General features: G+C 44.2%; 1 protein-coding gene across 2 annotated transcripts in view; it reads left to right on the plus strand.

Annotated features, from left to right (window-relative positions):
• DMGDH (dimethylglycine dehydrogenase) overlaps positions 1 to 22,785 on the plus strand; it is a 458,426-nt gene that overhangs the window by 119,839 nt on the left and 315,802 nt on the right. For both annotated transcript variants that reach the window (XM_069223303.1, XM_069223293.1), the window contains exon 3: positions 14,254 to 14,352. In XM_069223303.1, the coding sequence (XP_069079404.1) occupies positions 14,254 to 14,352 (99 nt within the window). The remainder of the gene's footprint in view (positions 1 to 14,253; positions 14,353 to 22,785) is intronic.

Raw genomic sequence — 22,785 nt, forward strand, 5'->3', positions numbered from 1 at the left:
TCGTGAGGCAGTTTATGAGATTCCCTTCCTGGAGGAAGATGGTATTGTCTCTTTCATAGGCCCTGCACGGGGTGCCGCCCTGAGTGCTTTTGGGGCTTTGGATCACACCTGCTCCTTGGTACTTTGTGGCGTGGATCTTCCGATATTGACATATATCGAGGTGGAGAAACTCCTACGTTCTATTGCTTCTGTCTGATGATTGGATTTTTACAAAATTGACACTATCTTGAATTTGGTTGTGCTCACATGTTACCTAAATTTATGACTTTATTGTCTTCTCACCTTGTCGAAATACTTGTTTTAGATTTGGTTTATGTTTAGGGCATCCTTTTATGTTATTGGAACCACTTGCTACCGACAAGGGGAGGGTGTAGTGTGGTTAGTTTTACGTATTCATTGCGCTTTAGCTTCAGGCTTTAGGCCTTTGTGCATTTTGCCCTGAATATATTTTATTCATTTGCTAATAGCTTAGAGCCTCTGTGCACTTTGCTCTACATGCTTTTTATTAGGCTTCGTACTGTTATTTTTCAAATAGCCAGTTCTACGGTGTTGTTTTTTATTCATATCACACTGTTTTGCCTACTCTGCACTAGAGTTCTCCATAACATATTTACTCTGTGCTTCAGTCAAGGATACAGTCTGGTACATTGCCGATAGACGTGGTAAGAGTTTAGACTCTGCATTCCTGCGTAGGGACATTTTGTGATCTCGCTGACATGTTAGTTATAAAATCACTTCCTTGTCCCAGTACACGCAAGAGGGAGATTCCGACCAGGGAACCACAACTTGACGCTGACTGCCTCGTTGCAGATGCTGAACCAAGATCACAGGTCTTTGCTCAGGTATGAGGGCTGATATCCCCATAGTGATTCTAATAGGCAAGCTAGAAGCTTAACATGCTGTGCTCTAGATAGAACAAGCAGAGGGAGAGTAGAAACTGTTTGACAATATGATAGCTTTGTTTTTATGTTTTACTCTCCTGGTAACTATCACAATCCTACTGTGTTGTATCGTTCTGGTTATTGCGGCTCACGCCTTAATATCTAAAATACAGTCGTTTTATTAAAACATTATATAAAACTTATACTGTCTTTGTCATTTGTATATGAGATCATATTGGAAATAAGAGAGTTGGTTTGGATCTGAGTAACCACGACTTCCCTGAGAAGTTCTAAAGATGTCATGCGCTTGGCTGCCAAATCATTCCTTCCACATGGGAGAAATGAGGCACTGCTAGTTAGCCGGAGCAAAAACCGGATTTAGGGTGACAGAGTTCTTTACACGTGGGTCAGACTCAGTCCCCCACACCGTTATCGATCCTGCTACCTAGAAATCCAGTAGTCTCATTTAGAATAATGAGAGCCCACGCGACAGGAGTGTGAGAGCATCAAACTTCACTAACCATTACATGCAGCACTAATAAGCGGGAGGTTCTGAGCAGCACGCAGATACTCACACACCAACACTCGGAGGTGGTCATGTTTCATTCTGTGTCACCACTAGTTTGAAAACACTGTAGACTTTGATTCAGCAATTTACCATATTGATCAAATACAGCAGGCGCGGCTCCTCCGCCGGCAGCAGCAGCTGGAAACCTTTTACCAAAGAACGATAATAAACTATGTTCATTATCGTTTTTGGTAGAAGGGTGGGCCACAGGCTGTGACGAGCACTGAGAGGGAGTGCACAGCACTCCCCTCACTGTGCATGTATGTTTGGCTGGCCATCTCTGGCTGGCCAAGCACACATGCACAGTAGGCTCTACAGTGCCGGGCTGGAGAGAGCAGGCATAGGCTCCCAGTCTGCCTGGGAGCACCCTGAGTGGGCACTCCCAACCAATCCTAACGCTGCTCTGAGCAGCGTCAGATTGGGCGCAGGGCAGGCTGGGAAGCCTGTGCCTGCAGCCTGTCTGTAGCCTAGGAGAGGAGCAGCGCGGTGGTGATGGCAGCAGCACAGGTATGTGTTTTTTTATTTTTATTTATTTTTTATCCCACCCCGTTCACCCCAACCCGCGTGCATGCCACCCCTATTTACCACCACGAGCAGCTCCTGAAATACAGATTGCCTCTGCTTTGCTGCTGAGGTTTGTGCAAAAAAGAGTGCATATTATGTGCACCCATTGATATTAAGAGACTAACTTGCTTTATTATATCAACAGCAAACATCTGAGGGTGCATTTGAAACAGCTGCAATGTGAGCAGTGACTGGGTATACACTTTAGGACCAGATTCAAGTGAGAGCACAAATTGCACAGGTTCGGGGTTGGAGTGGCCCGCCCAAGCTCTGCCTTGGCACATCAGGGCGCAACGACATCTGCAGTTGCTAGTGGATGTGTGCAAGATAACGCAACATCTTAAGTAACTTGTCAAAGGAATAATAAACTTATCTGTAATTGTGAATAGATGTACCGCTGCCATATCTGGATAAGCAACTCTCTGAACTTTGATAACTGGGAATTCCTGAAAGTTAAACACAGGAGAGCATAAATATCTGCAAAGTGCACGTACACTTATTCTTCCTATGTTAAGACAACTCCCTCAAGCTATGTCATTATATGCTTGTTTGTGGAAGATAACCATAGTTTATTCTTCACTTATGTAGAATGTGTAGACAGTGTGAAGTTTTATATATATTTACATATATGTGAACAAAATCAGTCACTGAATAGAAAAACGAAAAGGCAGCACACCAAGTAATGCAGGAATCTCAAAAAAAGATTTATTCCATGGCAAATTATCAGATGTTAATACAAACAAGGTCCACGTATTTCGGCAGGGAGGCCTTGATCACAGCCGATTGTGGGTTGTGCGTCGCCATATTGTAGATGGTGAGGTGAAAACTGGCTAAAGCATGGGCATAGAGAGAGGACTTCAAGTCAAGATTTTCAAAGATACCCTTTTATGTGCTTTGCGGTCTCCATTTTGTACACTGGAAACGTTAAAGGCCAGCTTATGCATCGACATGGAGCAAAGACCAAATTATTACATTTCCATAAAAATTCCCATTACTGCCTTGTGTCTGTTGTGTAATTGAACATTGGTTTGAAAGCCTCAATCAGTAGAAAAGGGAAATCCACCCCCAGAATATCTGAGGAGAGGCACCATAATGGTGGTCTGTTTGGAGTGTTCCTGCTATGCTGGCGTGTTTTGGGACTAAATATCTTCAGGTGTGTTTCTATGTCATGTCCATTGGCTGACTCCATAACTTCAATCTCCACAAGAGCAGGCATGCCGAGCACAACTGGATTCTGCCTAAAGCCAATATGCATGCATGGTGGAGGTAAACTAATGGCTTCTCCGAAGAAACTGTTGGTTGTCGGTTAACCTGCCAATTTCACTCTTAAACAGTGGGACCTCAGTCTCAAAGACCAGAAGAGATAGGTAGAGCTACAGGATCGCTCCTGTTGTTTCCACACACCGTTTTGCTGGTAGTGGCTGGATCGGTTTGGCAAGGCAGGCAGTTGAGCATTGGGCGATGGGCTGCTGCCTCCTTGTCACCTGTGGGCTGTTTTTTAGGGCCTCATTAATCAGCCGACGGACCCGTCTGGCAAGCATCATGGACATGCAGACTGTAAGAGGGTGGAGGCTTACAGCGGCACTGGACAATATTATTCTGGCCCTGGCAGAATTCAGCTCGGCCCCCATGGGGGTAGCACAGAATCTCAGAAGCAATGTCCCACTCCCCTGATGTGCTGTCAAACAGGCGGGTGACAAGAGTACAGCTGTCTCCTGGGAGCCGGTGATGTGGCCATTGGGCCATCTTCACTTATTCCACACCCTCCCCCCTCCCACCCGAGTTGTGCTTGGGGCCAGGTGTTGCTCTGGCCCCTAGGCCGTTTCTCACAATGGTGCCCTTCTTTGTCTCACCCAGCAACACTGTTCTTCCTCAACTTCTTCCCACCAGGCCAACACATTTAGGCCATGGTGGCCAGGGAAGGAGGGAGTATGCCAAGGGTCTTGCTGGGGGCCAGATGTTGTCACGATGGTCCCACTGTTTTTTAGGCCTTGGTGGAAGGGGCGTGCCTTTCTATATGCCTCACTGTGAGGCCACCGTTGCCAGGGAAAAGAATTGAGAATGTAAACTACGTTCCAGTATCGGCTGAGCATTCTGTGATTCTGGGCAAATCACTTAATCTCCCAAGGCCCTAAATTAAAATGAATTTGATGGTATATAATGTAACTGGTGAGCATGTAAATTGCTCCATTGCCTTTGGGCCAAGTTCACATTATATAAAACTACACAAACACAAAATATCTGGCCAGATTCTGCAAAGGCCTGAGCATCATAATCAAAGAAGCCTCATTATATAAAACGTCCTTATTCATTTTTAACATGGCCTTTCTGCCTGGGTCTAGTTTAACTATCAGTCATGGATCATTATGACCGCTTTAGTACACATTTTCATACCAGTCAGGACATTCAGATACCAGTCAAGCTGGTTAAAAAAAACAGGTGGCAGTCCCAGCAAGATCAGTAGTTGTGGCCCTTGGGCCCTTTTATTTCACCTCGCAAAGTCTGGCCAAACTGCAGTGCTTCTAGTTTTCACCAATGTTACTGGCTATATAAGCTTTAAAATGCTAAATTTAACAAACATTTCTCTAAAAATGAGTCCAGTGAGACTAACAAAATGGCGACCCATGAAAGGGATGATCTGGGAATATGGGCCACTTTTTTGGGGAGTGCTCAGGCCTAATTGTAATCAGAATTCGACCCTGGGGCATGGTATATACAATCCTAAACTGAGTTGTGACTTGTCTGGAGTGTACCACCACAGGCCGACAAGCACACACAGCTGGCTGACGCAAGCAAGCACTAACCACACATGTATACGTCAGGTACATACGTTATATACATATGTTTATAGAAAACGCTATAGAACTAATCAAACAATACAATAGAATACACCCCATCCAGGATGCAATACATGTAGTAAACCCCACCAACAGCAGTTCTGTTCATATTCTCATCTTTGATAGTAGACTGAAGGTCCCAAATGATCTTACACTGAGCGTTCAAACAGGAAATACTCTGAGTGTCCTAGAAACTACATAAAGATAGAGACAGAGTGGTAGTATAGGGGCACCACTTGCACGATACAACATGTTAGCAGTATTAGTCTTCATTAATCAACGTTTACAAGCATTCAAAGGACTGGTGATGAACGGACAGCAAGCGCTGTAGCAGACATTACGATAGCGGAAGCAGAGTCAGGAGCTCGCACAGCGGCCAGCGCTCGTACAGTGTTCCCTCGGGATTGTTAGAAGCCGGTCACCAGCAATCCGGCAACCAGGAGCAGGTTTGAGCAGTCCAGGGCGAGGCTTTGCGGCGGCCCACGCGGCTGGAGCTTTTGGAGTGCTTTGGAGTGCATTGGAGTAGTCTGGGCGTTGGAGCTGCAAACGCTGACCTCCTCTCGGGCGTCTTCTGATGCAGGATCCACCAAGTGAGGCCCCGCCCTGCCAGGTTGAGGAAGAGGACGACTGTGACGGAGGGAGTCAGGTCACTCAGCAAGGCAGTCACATCATGGGGCCACAGCCCTCCTGCCCCAAGGAAGCGGTAAGAGGACTAGGAGCTGCACAGAGCTGAGCCGGTCATAGTGCGGAGTGTGTTACTTGTGCGGACACTCTGACGCGCAGACGGGGGCGAGGGAAGTGTGAAGCCGCGCATCAGGGAGGCATCGTGGAGGCATCAGCCTCTCCCTCAGTGTGGCAAGGGGGGCAACGATGCAGCAAGCAGCAGTGGCGCGAGGAAAACACCACAGGGCAGAACAATACGAGAAAGGCTTGGACTGAAGTGAGGAAGGAGAGGCTTTTGCACGAGTGAGTCTGGGATACATCTCTCAGACACTGCACGTATTCTGAACACAATGGCGGCAAGCTAAGAGGTAGAGGAAGAGCGGAGGAGTTCTGCGCTTGATGTGGGCAGTGACACTGACTTGAGATTCCACCCACCAGCAGCTCCAGATCCCGCCGGTCCCGCAGGGCAGTCTCCGTGCCTGGATCCTTACGACTACAAGCTCTGAAAACCACAAAAGCATACTCCTAGTAAAGATACTGAAGTAGTACAACTATTCTGATCCCATCTAATATAGTTCATGCGACAACACGGAGGTGCGCAAGGCAAGGCACACCCGGTTCCCAGGTCTCCAGGCACCTTCAGACCGTACAAATCCTAGATTTCTTGGGACAAAGAACACACAACAAACACAGTGAATCATAGTGCCTGTGTGGGTACTGGCAAACTAGCAGTAAGCCAGTGACCACGAATCCCCTAAAGCTCTTGGCGGCACGCCACCCTTTCAGTGCTGAAGCAGCCAGAAATAGATTATCGTGACTCGCACACACATAATCTAAAATCAATCATCAGTTGAAAGCACTCCGATATTTCCTGTCATCCCAGGGGTAGCAGCAAGAATGACACTGACACGTGGAAGGAAAAAAGCAGCAAAGAGACAAAGGCCAGACTCCCCAGGGGAAGGCCAGCACGAGCCAGAAAATGAATCTACAGCAAGGAAAGTACCCCCAAATCCGGCATAAACAAAGAACTCGCCTGGCAAATCTCCAAGCAAGGGAAAAAAAGCAGGATACAAAATCACAGACTTCTTGCTCACTAAGAAGGAATTGAATCTCACTAGCGCCTGAATGGGTATAGCTCTTGCTAACAACCCAGAGACAACATGTGCAGCTGGCGGGAAGACTGCGCAGGACATCGAAAGGACCTGTGTGGAGCTGGGAAAAATCAACATACCAACTCCCCAGTCAAACAAAACCGGCGTAACGATCAGCGCAGAAATTCACAGATGCTACCTTGATGATACTTTTTCCACTTTAAACCTCAGTAACTGGAACAACTGGGGTGAGAGCCTGTGCTGCACTCCTCCTCCTAAACAACCTTTGCAAGTAGAGAACGACCCAGACTGTATCATAATTCAGGAATTTCCACTGATAGACCTTTCAGACACTTGCTCAGATACACTTCAGGGCATTCAAATCGCAAACAACAAAACAAAAATGAGATCTACCTGCAGTACAAGCTCTCCACGAAAAGATCTTTCATCTTGTAATATAACAACTACAACAACATTTGACACGCATGTATCCCCAGCTGTCATGGCAAGGGAGCAACCAGAGCAACTAGCGGAACTTGAAGACTCACTAGACCACACAACTGGGGCTAAAGTAAATGCAGCACCATCAACATCTGGAGACTCGTGGAAGGCCTTGTTAGCAACAATGGACGCGATATCAGCAGCCATCCAATTTCAAGCAGACAAGCAAGACACTCAGGTAGACTTACTTAACATCCTGGCCATCCACATTGTGAGCATCGACAACAAGCTACAAGCCTTGAATGATCTGATAAAGAGGGCTCAAACCCACTCATATACCCAGCAGGTGACATGTCAGTGCCCCGTCACAGGCGATAATTCACAAAGATCCCTGGATATCCTAAACGACATCTTGAGAGGTAAAAATCCAGACCGTTAGAACTGAAGAGCATCTTAGTAGCAGTGGTGAGAAGATCCCCAAAAACCCAACGAACATGGAAAACCCACAAAACGTAACGAATTTCTATGAGGAAAGCAATAACAGCAAGGATATTCATTTATCCGGACAGGGAACGTCTCAGAGCAACATAGAGGGCAGTTCATGCCTTAATACACAAGAAATGGGACCCCCCACGGGTGTATTAAAGGACATAATTTCCAACAACTCAATAGCAGAGGAATCATCCCTCACGAAATGGGAAAAGAAATGAAAAAGGAAGGCACAGAAAAAAACAAAGGGGGTCCAGCAAAGCTGTATATGGAAATCGTTTGCTAAATCAAATGGTACGCAGTCTAAGGCATCAGATTGCACTGAAAACAGAAATAAGATCTGCCACTCTAGACAGATTAGGTCAGAACGGCCAGCCAGCGAGGACAATTCCACGGGCGAATCAAGTGCTTTAGTTAATCACTCAACATCACAGCAACAGTCTCCGAAAAAACCCCGTCCGAGTATCAAGCAGGGTAGCAGCCTACTGCAAGAAGAGATGGCCTTAACAGAATTCCAGGGAAATGGAGCAATCATCAGGCAGTGCCCAGAACAGGCAACTCAGCGGTCTACTGACAGGCAGGAAACTGGCAAACTCTGGGAATATAACCCTCCATGCACAAGCACTGCACATATCACGACCGTAACAAGTCAACTTGTAGGTAACAACAAGCAGACTCTAGATCATGGCTACCATCCTTGGTCAGACGATTGCACAAACAGCACGGCACAAAAAAGAATCCCAGGACACCAGATTACACAGGACAATGCGGCCACAGAGGAAAATAAATTACTTTTCATTCCTTGCTATAACTCGAAGGGGGCTTTTGACATTCTAAATAGAGGTACTATACTTAAGTTAATAAATGCGATTTTGCCCCTGGCTCACATTTCAACGACAGAACTGATGACTGTGGAGTTTACCCCACATCCAAACAATAAAGACAAAGAGGCAACGCTGACATCCTGGGCCACGTCCGCCATCATTGATCAAATTCTAGTACATCAAGACACGTTTAGTGCTTGGGGCCTCGTCCTGCAAAAACCAGAACTGCCAAGATACCCTAACCTTTTGGTACCGCAACAAAAGAAGGGTGGCTCAATCCTAAAAGGGGCCGTGGGAGTAGAAACCTCCCTAAGCAGTTGGGACCACATAACAATCGTAAAGCACCAAAGCATGCTCCATCCCGGCACGTACCAACAGATCTTCATTGACACTTCCTCAACAGTCAAACAGGCTGGAAGGCAAAATTTAAAAGACAACAATGACAAATGGTCCTGACGAAAACCCAGAATATATCCATATTTGCTCCTGGAACACTCACGGTTTAAAATATCTGGTTACGACAGGGCGGCCCTGAGTTTCCTTCAGCAGTTTGAAATTGTCATGTTGCAGGAAACATGGTGCATGGAGCCAATACAAATTTCGGGTTATTCTGGGATAGACGTCTCTGCCAAACAAGCTCAAAAACATGGACACCCCAAGGGGGGACTTACAATGTATTGCTCCACAAAAATCAACTGGGTGATCAAACAGATCGACCTGGGAATTGACTGGCTGCTACCAATAAAATTGGAACATCGAGCGCCATCAGGCAACAACAGAACTTTACTACTGATCAACGTATATATACATCCTAACAAAACCCAAAACAGTGGAAACATTGTAACATTGACCAGTATTTTAAAAATGCTACAGAAACAAAACAAGGACGCAATACTAATTTTGTCTGGCAACTTCAACTTTGATTTGAGAAAAGGCAGCACAAAATACCCCAACAGAACATGCACATATACTAAGTTTGTAACCCTGGGGTTGCGCTGCCTGTCGTCTCTCCCTGATGACGCCTCATCCGCACAAGTAACCTTTTCAAGCGGCACAAGAAAATCCAATATTGACTTTACATTAATAAACGAAATCGCATTACCACTGGTCTCAGCATACAGGATCCAACAACGCACTGAGAGCGATCACTTTCCACAACTTATTAAGATCTGGAATGAATGTAATCGGCTCCCCACCGCCAATATCATAATTTCAGCCCCAGTGACTCATGATACCAAAAAACTGAAATGGAAGACAAGACAAAGTAATGGAAGTAGTGTATCGCAGTGCAGGCACAACAAAAGAGCTCACAGAATCGCTAAGATTGCAGGAACTAGCAGACCATCCCCAAGGAGAGCGAGTGATCGCCTGGACGTACTTGTGTGATTCCCTAATAAATACATTTTCCATCAAAAACGTCTCCCAATTTCGGTCATAGAGTCAAAAAACAAAGTAAATAGTCACACAGGAGAAAAGCCATGGTTCAATGGGACACTGCGTAATCAGAAAAATCAAGTCTTGAGAGAACTAAAAGTCTTTAAAGGACATACACTGGGGGAGGAACTCTGATGACACAAGGCTTTCTGAATTAAGAGCCAAATATAAGAAAAACTGCTGGATGTCAAAACAGAGTTACTACGAGGACCTGTGGACCAAGTTGCTTATGTCCAACAAACAGAAAAATAACAAATTTCTGGGAACTAATAAATGGACTAACTAAGGGAAAAAATCGACACACGAATGCAGGCGTCTATGCAGCCACATGGGAAGCCCACATACAGACAATGTTCTCACTTCCAGAGCACCATGTGAAGGAGGAGGCCACACAGATAGACAATGACTCAAGCAAGATTAGTCTTGGCTTCCGAGTGACAACGCAAACAGACTTATTTCCAAACGGAAACAAAGGAAAGCATGCACTAATGACCATTGATATAGAAATGCTGACAAGCCTTATTAAGAAACTAAAAATGGAAAGGGCAGCTGGTCAGAACGGTATTCCGAAAGCCTTGTTTAGGGGAGACCCTTCATTCTGGGCGTATTATTTGGCGCTGCTCTTCAACGATCTCCGGGGCACTACGGGTCTCCCAGATGCATGGAAAGGCAGCATTATCCACCCCATATATAAAGGAGGGGACCCCGCAAATCCCTCAAACTACAGGCTAATCGCATTGATGGACGTGGAAGCAAAACTCTATGCATCCTGTCTACTGCAACAACTAGTAGAATGGATTCATGATAGACAATTAACTCCACAATGCCAGACAGGCTTTAGAGCTGGCATGGGTGCTTTCACCAACCTGGCAACCCCGGCCTTGCTGGGACACAAAGCCAGGCTTAAGAAAAAAAGGCTGCTTGCCTGCTTCATTGATCTAAAGGCAGCTTTTGATTGTGTACCAAGAAACCGCCTATGGGAGAAACTGAAAAGTTGGGGCTTACCATGCAGCCTTCTAGGTGCAATGATGGACTTGTACACAGGTACTTGGGTGCAAGTGAAAAAATCGGAGAGGGCAGCCACCTCACCAACAGAACATCAACAACAAAAGGACTTAAAGAAGGGTGTGTACAGGGAGTGCAGAATTATTAGGCAAGTTGTATTTTTGAGGATTAATTTTATTATTGAACAACAACCATGTTCTCAATGAACCCAAAAAACTCATTAATATCAAAACTGAATATTTTTGGAAGTAGTTTTTAGTTTGTTTTTAGTTTTAGCTATGTTAGAGGGATATCTGTGTGTGCAGGTGACTATCACTGTGCATAATTATTAGGCAACTTAACAAAAAAAAATATATACCCATTTCAATTATTTATCATTACCAGTGAAACCAATATAACATCTCAACATTCACAAATATACATTTCTGACATTCAAAAACAAAACAAAAACAAATCAGTGACCAATATAGCCACCTTTCTTTGCAAGGACACTCAAAAGCCTGCCATCCATGGATTCTGTCAGTGTTTTGATCTGTTCACCATCAACATTGCGTGCAGCAGCAACCACAGCCTCCCAGACACTGTTCAGAGAGGTGTACTGTTTTCCCTCCTTGTAAATCTCACATTTGATGATGGACCACAGGTTCTCAATGGGGTTCAGATCAGGTGAACAAGGAGGCCATGTCATTAGATTTCCTTCTTTTATACCCTTTCTTGCCAGCCACGCTGTGGAGTACTTGGACGCGTGTGATGGAGCATTGTCCTGCATGAAAATCATGTTTTTCTTGAAGGATGCAGACTTCTTCCTGTACCACTGCTTGAAGAAGGTGTCTTCCAGGAACTGGCAGTAGGACTGGGAGTTGAGCTTGACTCCATCCTCAACCCGAAAAGGCCCCACAAGCTCATCTTTGATGATACCAGCCCAAACCAGTACTCCACCTCCACCTTGCTGGCGTCTGAGTCGGACTGGAGCTCTCTGCCCTTTACCAATCCAGCCACGGGCCCATCCATCTGGCCCATCAAGACTCACTCTCATTTCATCAGTCCATAAAACCTTAGAAAAATCAGTCTTGAGATATTTCTTGGCCCAGTCTTGACGTTTCAGCTTGTGTGTCTTGTTCAGTGGTGGTCGTCTTTCAGCCTTTCTTACCTTGGCCATGTCTCTGAGTATTGCACACCTTGTGCTTTTGGGCACTCCAGTGATGTTGCAGCTCTGAAATATGGCCAAACTGGTGGCAAGTGGCATTGTGGCAGCTGCACGCTTGACTTTTCTCAGTTCATGGGCAGTTATTTTGCGCCTTGGTTTTTCCACACGCTTCTTGCGACCCTGTTGACTATTTTGAATGAAACGCTTGATTGTTCGATGATCACGCTTCAGAAGCTTTGCAATTTTAAGAGTGCTGCATCCCTCTGCAAGATATCTCACTATTTTTGACTTTTCTGAGCCTGTCAAGTCCTTCTTTTGACCCATTTTGCCAAAGGAAAGGAAGTTGCCTAATAATTATGCACACCTGATATAGGGTGTTGATGTCATTAGACCACACCCCTTCTCATTACAGAGATGCACATCACCTAATATGCTTAATTGGTAGTAGGCTTTCGAGCCTATACAGCTTGGAGTAAGACAACATGCATAAAGAGGATGATGTGGTCAAAATACTCATTTGCCTAATAATTCTGCACTCCCTGTATTGGCCCCCACGCTGTTTAACTTATATCTTGCAGATTTAGCTGACGCTCTAGCTCCTGTAAATAGCCACCCGCCAGTCTTGGCCAAGAAAGGAATTGCATGGCTACAGTACGCAGACGACATAGTTTTACTCAGCTAAACACCTGTTGGGCTACAGCATAGCATCGACGCATTTTACACATACATAACAATGCAAGGCCTATAATTGAATTTGAGTAAAACCAAGGTTGTCCGCCTAGTCGACAGGAAGTTTTAAATCTGATTCATGGTTCATAAACGGATCCCGGGTGGAGGTTGCACCCACCTATAAGTACTTGGGATTCACTATGGACCGTCTCTTGACTTTTGAGCCGCAGCTTGCTGTCGCTCAAGCAAAAGCCCTCTCACTGACCTACGGTTTTAAAGTTTTAAAACAAAAACTGAGCTGTCCTTCATACACTCACCTGCTTGCTGTCATGGCAGCGCGACTAATGCCCACCATCACCTATGGTGCCAAAATCATGCTGGGGAAGGAGGCAGTTTTTCTCAATCAAGTCCAGACGAAGGCCTACAAAACAGTTTTTCGGATACCACGATCAGCATCTCCAGCTCAGGTCTGTTTGGAATTGGGTCTGAAAAACTATGAATATCAGAGTAGATGTGCCATCATTAAACTATGCTGAAGGATGCGTGCAGCTGAGACTGGCACTCTAAACAACCTATGTTGGACGTAAATTGAGGAGCAACAGTGTCATAATGACAAAAGCACCTGGGGTCATCACTTAAACATCTGCATTAAAGTACTAGGTCTGCTAGAAGCCTGGGACCGGAACCCGGACAAAAAGGAGTTCTTCCGGAAGACAAATGCAGTCACTAAGCAGAAATCTTTTATTTCTGACAAACAGAAATTGGCAAGCAGACAGCATGCCTGGACTATAATAACATCATACAAAGCTTTACAGGCACAGGAATATCTAGCAGCAACCTTCAACCAGTCGCTGAAACATCGGTCCATGCTTTTCCGTTTTGGGTTGATGGAAACGAAGAATATGGTCCCTTCATGGAAACAGCAGGACCCGACACATTCCTGTCGACTGTGGGTACAGAAAAGAGTAATTAGAACACATTTTTAGGTGTGCCCGGTTTTGCTAAGCCACAGGACATTATATTTGAAAAACATTTTTAAGACACTGAACTTACGCTCATGCAGACCGGCTATCATTAGTGGCTTAGCGGACTTTTGATCCTGTTTTCATGTTGAGGGACTAAATTCATGGTACAGGCCCAGAATGAATTAGTGAACAAAGTTGAAGCAGAGTGTGCAAGGTCCATAACTTAGGATTCTCACTCGGCTTCACTCATTTACTATTATTGTGTTTGCAAGGGAGCAAGAAAGTCCTAAAGTTAAGTTCAAGATCAAGGTTGGAATTAGTGGAGAACATTTTAGATTGCACAACTCTTTAATCCTGGTACGTTTTAGTTTTAAATAAGCTTTTATGTTTTTTTTGTTTTTATAAATATTGAATAGGCAAAGTATTTATATTATTATGCATTTTGGAATTGTGTTGGTTTTAATTAACCGTGTCAATAAACTTACTTTACTTTACAAGCATTCATGAGCTAGTGTCAAGTGTATTAGGTTTATGACCTTAATGGGATGATTGCAGTATCTCTGACATATAACGCATTAACTGGTAATGTTGTTGAATGCCAAGCGAAATGTTCTCAGTGCCCGAACTTTACTATTGTTCCTAATCACTGCTTCTGTTTTTATTTTATTTTTAAAGGCTGGCTTAACAACGTATTTTCACCCTGGAATAAATCTGAAGAAAATTCATTATTACAGCATTAAACTTTATGAAACCTTGGAAGAAGAGACTGGACAGGTAAATATGATGCCAAGCCACTGTTGGTTTGTTTCAGGGAAATAAATATTACCAATTTTGGGTGACTGTCTTTGTGGAGATGGCAAGGCTGATCACGAGCTGAAGATTTCGTAGTACACTGCACTACATTTTAATGTTAACAATTTTGAGAGAAGTAATAGCAAGGTCCCAAACCCACGGGAATCAGGCTTTCTTTTACTAACCAAATGTGTTGTGACTATAAATGTCCCAAAACTTTTACACAAGATTGGAGAACGTGCTACTTTTGCCAGACTCCTCAGGGGAGAGTGCCTTAACTCTTTCTGGCTGGAGTGTGCATGTCTGCCGTAGGGCAAGAGCAACTCCCTTATCACCGCCATCGAAATAGATGTGGAGACTGTAATTGAGAAGAAACTGAATAAGCTGATAAAATAGCCAGAGAATTACAGGTATCTGCATGAAGGCTGACCTTCTCTCCACCTCTTCCCCCTCTTCCCCTCTTGGAGCAAATATGTTTGGTGTCACAGTGGCTCTCCACTCAAAGACCTACGGTTGCCAAGAGCTATATTCCAGAGGGAATGTCCACCCTTGCAACTCCATCTCCTCAACAGCTTTCCCTCATCTATGGTTCATCCACTGGGCCCATCAGCCATCTAAAAGGGTAAGTTTCTTTCTAACACCCATGGCAGTACACCTCCCCATAAGAGAATTAATGATCTATGCAAGATTGTATCTGAAGTCACTGGGAACTTCAAAGGATGATCTGTCTTTGTGCATTCCATGCAGTAGATCTTTACCAAGGCAGATCTTTGGTAGCTAATTACCTATCATAATGCTTCACCTTAGGTGCAGAAGTTCTTAACCAAGATGAAGAATTCCTTCATTGTTCAACTAAATCTCAGAGCATTTAGGAAGAGGGACAGGAGCACATTACATTAGAGGATACCCTTCAAACATAATTACCAATCCTCCACACCCTGGAGGTAACCTGACTCAAAATGATGCTCTTGATGCATTCCATATCTGAACGTGCGTTTCAAGTGCAGCAAGTTCACTGCTCATGATGTCTCAGTTGTTAGATCTTGGGAGGTGTTTTGGGGTGTCGCAGCAGCCCTCTTCACACTTCCAGCTGTGCCTTCCTCTTTACTATGTGTTGTGCAGTAAATCATCAGGGGAGGAGGTCTTGGTCCTTCAACTTATCTGGAGCAAAGTTAAAAAGAGCCATTTCCCTACAGGCTGAACCTAACTGTAGGAAAATGACAGAAGTTATTTTTTTAAAAGACATTCATCTGAATTCAGATTATTCTAAATTTCCTCCATGGAGGTGCGATGTACTCCTAAGCAATAAAGAAAGTTGGGAGAAGTTATATACTCTTAATAATTAACAGACATCAATCAAGCAATACTAACCTCCGATATAAAATCAGAAATAGGTAATGCATGCACATGACTCTGATATTCTAAATAATCATTTTCATAAATAAAAATGCTGCAAAATAAATACATATTCTGTATTCCCAGTGTTTCCCCTTTTCCCACAAATAAACATAAGTAAATGGTAAGCTACTGAGTTCAACTTTCAGTCACTTGAAAATAAGTAATTTCCTTTCAGCGAGTCCCAAAGCCTGCATGGACATCTTACTTTGTGTCCAAACAATAAGTATTCACTTTTCAAAAACCCAGTCAGAGTACAGCTGTAGCTTAAAAAAAATAGTCTTGAAAACACGGACATTTAAAACGCGGTCTTTGCTTCGTAAAACATTGGGTTCATTTTTAGGCCTGACCTTTGAGTCTCCTTTAGTGGTTTCGCCAGGATATTGTTTCCCCCAAAAATCTTATGTAATATGAATAAATAGAGGTTTTGGTCAGCAGGCTTCATCAATTGGTCTACGTTGTCCCGCACATTTTACTTCCAGACACATAGTATACAGCACGGGGCAGTCAGTATACAGCTCACACTATAATCATTGGCTTCCTTCACTTTGAGAGACTACAGAAGACCTCTGCACATTGCTCACATCTGCCTCAGAGATAGTTCCTTTCTCTTCTGTTGCAAAGCTGGTTCATGAGATTGCTTTTTAATTGTTTTACTTTTTATATTTAATTTAAATGCTGGCTATTTATTTTGCCCTCACTCTTTAAAACTCTTATGAAGTGTTTAAGTGGCATTGTGACATAGTAACTGTCTACGGTTTGAGTCACTGTTCAGATGCTGATATATTTTGGCTTCCTTCACACATAATAATAAGTAATAATAAAATGCATGGCACACGTTAAAGGCTTGCTGTTTTAAAAAGTCACAAGTAAAACAGCAGCATTGATGTTTTTAGTTAAAATGTTTGTTGCAAGCATAAGGCGGCTATGTTGTGGTGACAGCATATTTTCTTTCTTCCTTTTTTATTTTTTGTAGTATATTTTTGCAATAAAACATAAATGAAGTGAAAATAACTAAAATAACCATTGCACCAGCAGGCCAAGGCCAGACCTATTGCATTTGCCAGCGTTTGTTGTTTTTCTCCAGCAGCGAGCACATGAAAACAGACCTCAAGTCATTCTTGTTTCTCTCATGGAAGTGTACCTTTCTCACAGAACGTGTGCTGGTAGAAAAAATAAATTGGCCTTTTGCAAAGCTTTTGGAAATTAAATGAATAGATTTATATTTTCCTTTTGCGTGTGCTCGAAAAATGTGTGCACCCCTCACTAAATGTATTGCGTGGTAAATTGTTGGGTATAGGTGCTTTCAGTCGGTATGGTGAGGTGTCTGTTTTCTACCCGCACAGACTGAAAACGCACACAAACACGCCCTGTCTCTGTTTGGAAAGAGAATGGAAAAATGTTGGTAACTTCATAAAATAATGTTTTCTCTCACTTAGTACCCCTACCAATCCGCATTACTCTCCCTTTCCACTGCCCCTCTCATGCCCTCTGCTTGTTGTGTAATTTATTTTAACATTATAGGGTATATATACTAAGATTTTGTGCGGTGTTTACATCACAAAACTGAAGGAAATCGACGCAACATATTTTTCCTAATTTACTTTCCAGCACAAAACTTGTTTTGCACTGGAAATGCACAAAAGTGCTTAGCACCGAGGGAGCGTTCCATAGGTTGTGCATAAGCGTTCCTAAGCAATTACCCATGGTTTGTGACTCAAAGCCCTGTACACTAAAAAACAAAGTAACAGTTTTGCGTTAAAAAAAACCAAAATAACACCCATTTCAAATGGGCACTAACAAGGAGAAATGCATTTATTTCTCCTTTCTTTTCCAACTTTGCATGTGTGCTCCACTGCACAACACACATAAAAAGTGGGAAAAGTTTTAAAGTTAGTCTAAGTATTGTATTTTGCACTGAAAGGACAACCTTTCACTAGAAAACCTATGCTAGACTCACGCAGCCACCTTTGCACTTTGGTGCAATGGTGTGTAGGTGGCGCACACCTACCTGATTTTGGACTGGTGCTAGGGAGAGGGGACAAGAGTGCCATATCTTCGTGAATTTGGTGCTCTCCTGCTTGCTGCTCCGCACACAGGTCAGTGCAGCATTTTTGGCTGCTGTGCTGCTTGAGAATTATGTAAATAGACCCCTATGTGCCAGCGTGAATCTGAAGCTTACATCCCCAATCTTACTGACCAAGCTACCCAGCTGGGTATAATTCCAGCATAAAACCACAGGCTGACACCCTGCCCACTTAAGCTCCTTTATGCCAGTGCAGAGCATTGCTCCTGTGGGAGTCTGTCATCGAGTCACGAATCGTGCAGGAAGAAACTTTCAGCCTCTGGTCCACCTCTGCCTCGGGCTGCAACGTGAACAGAGAAAAGGCTGCAGACCAGAGGAGGCTTCCAGTGATGGATTTCAAACCCGACAATATCCCCCTTGTTCGAAGCTGAGGCTCCCATCCTGGAGAGACTGGCAGAGGAACTCTATGCCAAGCAGAAGCAGCTCTCCATCCACCCAGAGACTGTCAAGATTTCAGCTAAAATGCCCGGATAAAGCCCTTCACCATGCTGCTTCTTATTTCTCAGGAACTGAGACTAACTTTCAAGAAGGAGCTTTCCTTCGATGCACCACAACAACGGGTGCCGAAAAGTTTTAAGCATGAGGCAACACCCAGGCACTCACTATTGCCACCTCCTCTTGCAACACCTCAACCGCAACATAGCTGGTTCCCCTACTCCCTTCACCTTCTCTGGATTCCATGGTGATACACACAGCGGGCCTCAGCCCAAAAAATAGGAGACACCTCCTTCCCCCCCTCCTCCCCCCCCCCCAACAAAGAGAGCAAGCTCATTGACACTACCAGACAGAGTGTGGGGATTGATGCAACCATCCAGTGGTGCATTGCCTACTCAGTGGGTTTGCTGTTGAGGTACAACATGTTTGACTGAGAGGAGATAGAGGCACTGGTGCATCACCTCCCTAATACAAAAAAATGAGAAGAAGCTAGTGGCATAAGGTAAGTCTTTCCAACGCAAACATTTGCTGTGCATTCAACACTGTGGATAACACTTGACACAGTATAAACACCAATACTGGACTCAACATCTCTGGGTTCAAATCTGAGGTCTAACAACACCTTCTCAACTTCCCATTTGATAGGAAGCATCTGTTTTGACCCCATGTGGATGAGATATTGGAAATGATACAGAAGGACAATGAGATTGTGAAGTCCATGGGCATCTTACAGTCAGCCACTCCCAGGTGCACCTTTCGTAGACTGAATTCCAGGGACGGGAACAAGACCACACCCTCTGGTCATACGCAAATCTACCAGCTCCAACAATAAGCTTTTCATGAATCCCAGACAGTCAGAGGATGCTCAGGCAGTGGTTACAGGGGCAAAAGGGCAGAGGGAAAGGGGGCTCCTATAAAAGGAGCCTCCGCTCCTAACTGCTTACTCACTCACACTCCCTTCTGATCTCAGGACACCTTTCGCCAAGACACTAAAGGATTTCCATCCTCACTGGGAGGAAATCACCTCAAACCAATTATTGCTAGCAATAGTTCACCAGTTACTAATTAGAATTTATCATTACCTCCAAACCTATCACTTTGCTGACACATCCTGTCATAATCACTTCACTCTTCTAAAGGATGAGGTCCAAGCACTCTAATATGCTTTGCGATGAATGGGACCCCTAAACACAAGCAACTATAATTGGTGTTTCAAAGCACTGCTTTGTGCCAAACTACCAGAAGGTTAAGCACAGGTTTATTTAGTGACTTTTGTGGTTCACCCTGCTAAGGATTGTGATAATTATTTGAGGTGGGTTCGCAACCTTCTCAACTAATACTCCAATTTATTACATCGACTTACTTGATACATGAAGAAAACACTTCTGCAAGACAAGATCTGTATGATGTCCATCTCAAAATGGAAGCCTTGTTAAAAGGCTGGAGTGCACACCTACAAAACGTAACTGTAAGGGGTCTTCAAATCCCACAGGAGCAAAACCTGCATGCGAACATCCTGGAATTCGGAGCTGTCAGACTTGCCAGGAAAGCCTTTTTGCTGCTGACCTGGCACCAGTAAGTTCTTGTAAGGACAGGCTGGGTTTACATCACAAGATCAATCCGACATTAGAACATGTGCCACTATTACAGAACATGATGGCAGATATCTTTAATAGAAAATATGTAGACTGTCATGAATGGGACCTAAACACAAGGCAACCATGATTTGTACAAATGTACACTGATTGCTCCTGCCTATGCCGGGGAGTTAAGGTGCACAGAGCTCTGGGATCTCTCAGTAGAAACACGGATTCAATTCAGACTGACCTGTATGTTCTATCCTAGGACCAAAGGCAAGTATTACATTACAAACAAACCTTTTTGCACCTGACTTGCCTGGATGTTGCCGACCTAGAGCATGACCGCCTTAATATTCCACCAAACTCTATAAAGATTTGTTAGACAGGTACAGTGGCTTCTACAGTTAAAGCCTATTCCACAAGATGGAAACAGTTCTGCATTTGGGCTTCTTCTTGATATATTGATCCTCTTTTGATGTCCCCTTGTGAAATACTGCCCTACTTGTATACCTAGTAGAGTTAAGCTTACAACGCTCACCCATTGCGGTAAACCTTTTGGCTATATCCAGATATCACAGGACTGAAATTGATTCTTTAATATTATGAAGCTAGATTCATGAATATGAGCTAGAGTAATGATATAATTTATGATGATATAATTTATGAAGGGACATTCTCATATCTTCCCTCCATGTGCAAAACAAAATCCACCAGCTTGAGAGCTCAAAATTGTACCAAAGATTTGTTTTAAAAAGATCCTTTCTAGCCTATACATAAGGCCTCTTTTCAAATGCTATTGTGGAACATTAGTGAAATCTAGGCCTTTTCAATAGAACTGCTCTATTTAAAGTTGGACAAGAACAAGGTGACTTTTTCTACAAATTCTAAATTTATATTTGTTAGACCTGGCATCCTTGGTGTGGTTTTGCCTTGAGGAGACCTGTTTTGCTGACCTCTGTTTTGCTGGTTTTTTGGACTCTGGGCACTTTACCAATGCCAGCCAGTGCTAAAGTGCATGTGCTGTCTGCTAAAACATGGTAGCATTGGCTTATCCACAACTAGCATACTTAATTTACATGTAAGCTCCTAGTAAAGTGCAATACCTGGGCCCAGGGCCTGTAAATTAAATGCTATTAGTGGGCCTGCTGCACTGGTTGTGCCAACCATTCCAGTAGCCATTCAAACATGACTCGAGCCGGCCACTGCAGAGCCTGCATGTGCAGTTTTAAACTGCCATGTTGACCTGGCAATTCACCCCTCCTGCCTGGCCCAAGCTTTCCTTTTTAATGCATGTCACCCCAAGGTAGGCCCTAGACAGCCCAAGAGCAGGGTGCAGTGTATTTTAAAAGTAGGACATGTTCTTTGGAGCTTTTCTTGTCCTAGTAGTGAAAAACGCTTATATTAATTTTTCACTACTGCAAGGCTTATCTCTCCCAGAAGACAGCATTGACTTTACTTTAATACATTTTGTAAGTGTAATTTCCAATTAGGATGAAATGAGGCCACCTCTTTTGGTGTCTCTGGAATCACAATTTAAAACCACGGTGAAGTCTGATTTTAAATTGTCATTCTGGAAATGCCACTTTTGGGAAGTGGGCATTTTCTTACTTTAACCATCTGATGCCTTCTGCCTGTCTTTGAATACACATCTGGGTGGGTGACAGCAAGACACTTGTACGTTCTCTCCAGACAGCCACACACAAAGGGAGCTTGGGTATGAATTGATGGGCCATCTACACCCTGATGGCCCGTCCTAGGCAGGATGGGAGGGGGGAGCTGACACAATTGAATGGGCTGTGTCCTGATCCAACACAGGGCTGCATAACCCCCCTGTAGTGAGTCTGGAGCCAGGGCAGGTATTCTGTACGTTTAAAAGGCTTATTTCTGAAGTCTTCCTCCCCCCCCCCCACTTCAAAGGCACCACTGGGTATAAGACGTGGACTTCTGACCCACCCAACTCAGTAAACTTTCAGACCTGTGGATACTCTGCCTGGAAAAGGACTGCTGTGCTGCTGAAAGGACTCTCTCTCTGCTGGAGGTCTGCTCTGCTGTGCTGACCTGCTGCCCTCCTTGCCTGGTGGTGATAAGGGTTGGGCCTGAGTCTCTCCAACCCAGAACCAAAGTGACTCCAAGGGCTTGCTGGCTTGCCTCCTGTTCTTCTGAAGTCTCAGGGACATCAAAGGCTTCTCTTCATCCTGCAACAGCACCTGGACTTTGCTTGCTGCAAGTCTTGCCCTGCTGAGTGGTGCAAAATCCAGTGCTGGGCCCTTGGAAGTGGGCATAAAGTGCTCTATCTGCCTGAACCTGTGCATCAAAGCTGATGCACTAATCGGAACTGGTGCATTGACATGAATGCTGACACGTCGCCACTGCTGCGAGGATCAGGAGCACCGCATTTATAACTCCATGGCACATCGCATCCTTTCGACGCATCTCCGACTCTATGCAGCTCAGAGCCAACACATTGCCTTCATCTTTGTGATCGACGCCAACGCATCGCCCCGTCTTGCATCTTTCTCTATATCGATGCATCTCCGAATCAAGGTACTGAATCAGAGGACCAAGGCTGGTCCCTGTCTGACCAGTCCAGAGTCCATCGTGGTCAGCCTGACTTTTCAGATTTTACCCGGTCTAGCGCAACTAGATAGCCCTGGTTGGTGTTTTAAACCTCTAAGCACTACAAATGTTTATCCTTTAAAAGTTCATATCTCAACTTCTACTTTTTTTTTATTAGTATGAATTTTTATTAGCATTTTTTTTATTTCACATAAAGCAACACAATGCTTCCATTTGAATATTCCACAATACTTTACAGTTAACAGTTAAACTGGGAGGGCGTGGTTAGCCGCCAAGATGGTGGTCACATGATCTGCAGCTCCTGGACCGGCCAGAGAATCCTGTTATTTATGCGTAAAGAAG

This window comes from Pleurodeles waltl, chromosome 1_1 (assembly GCF_031143425.1).
Source record: "Pleurodeles waltl isolate 20211129_DDA chromosome 1_1, aPleWal1.hap1.20221129, whole genome shotgun sequence".
In the NCBI taxonomy this organism is placed as follows: domain Eukaryota; kingdom Metazoa; phylum Chordata; class Amphibia; order Caudata; family Salamandridae; genus Pleurodeles; species Pleurodeles waltl.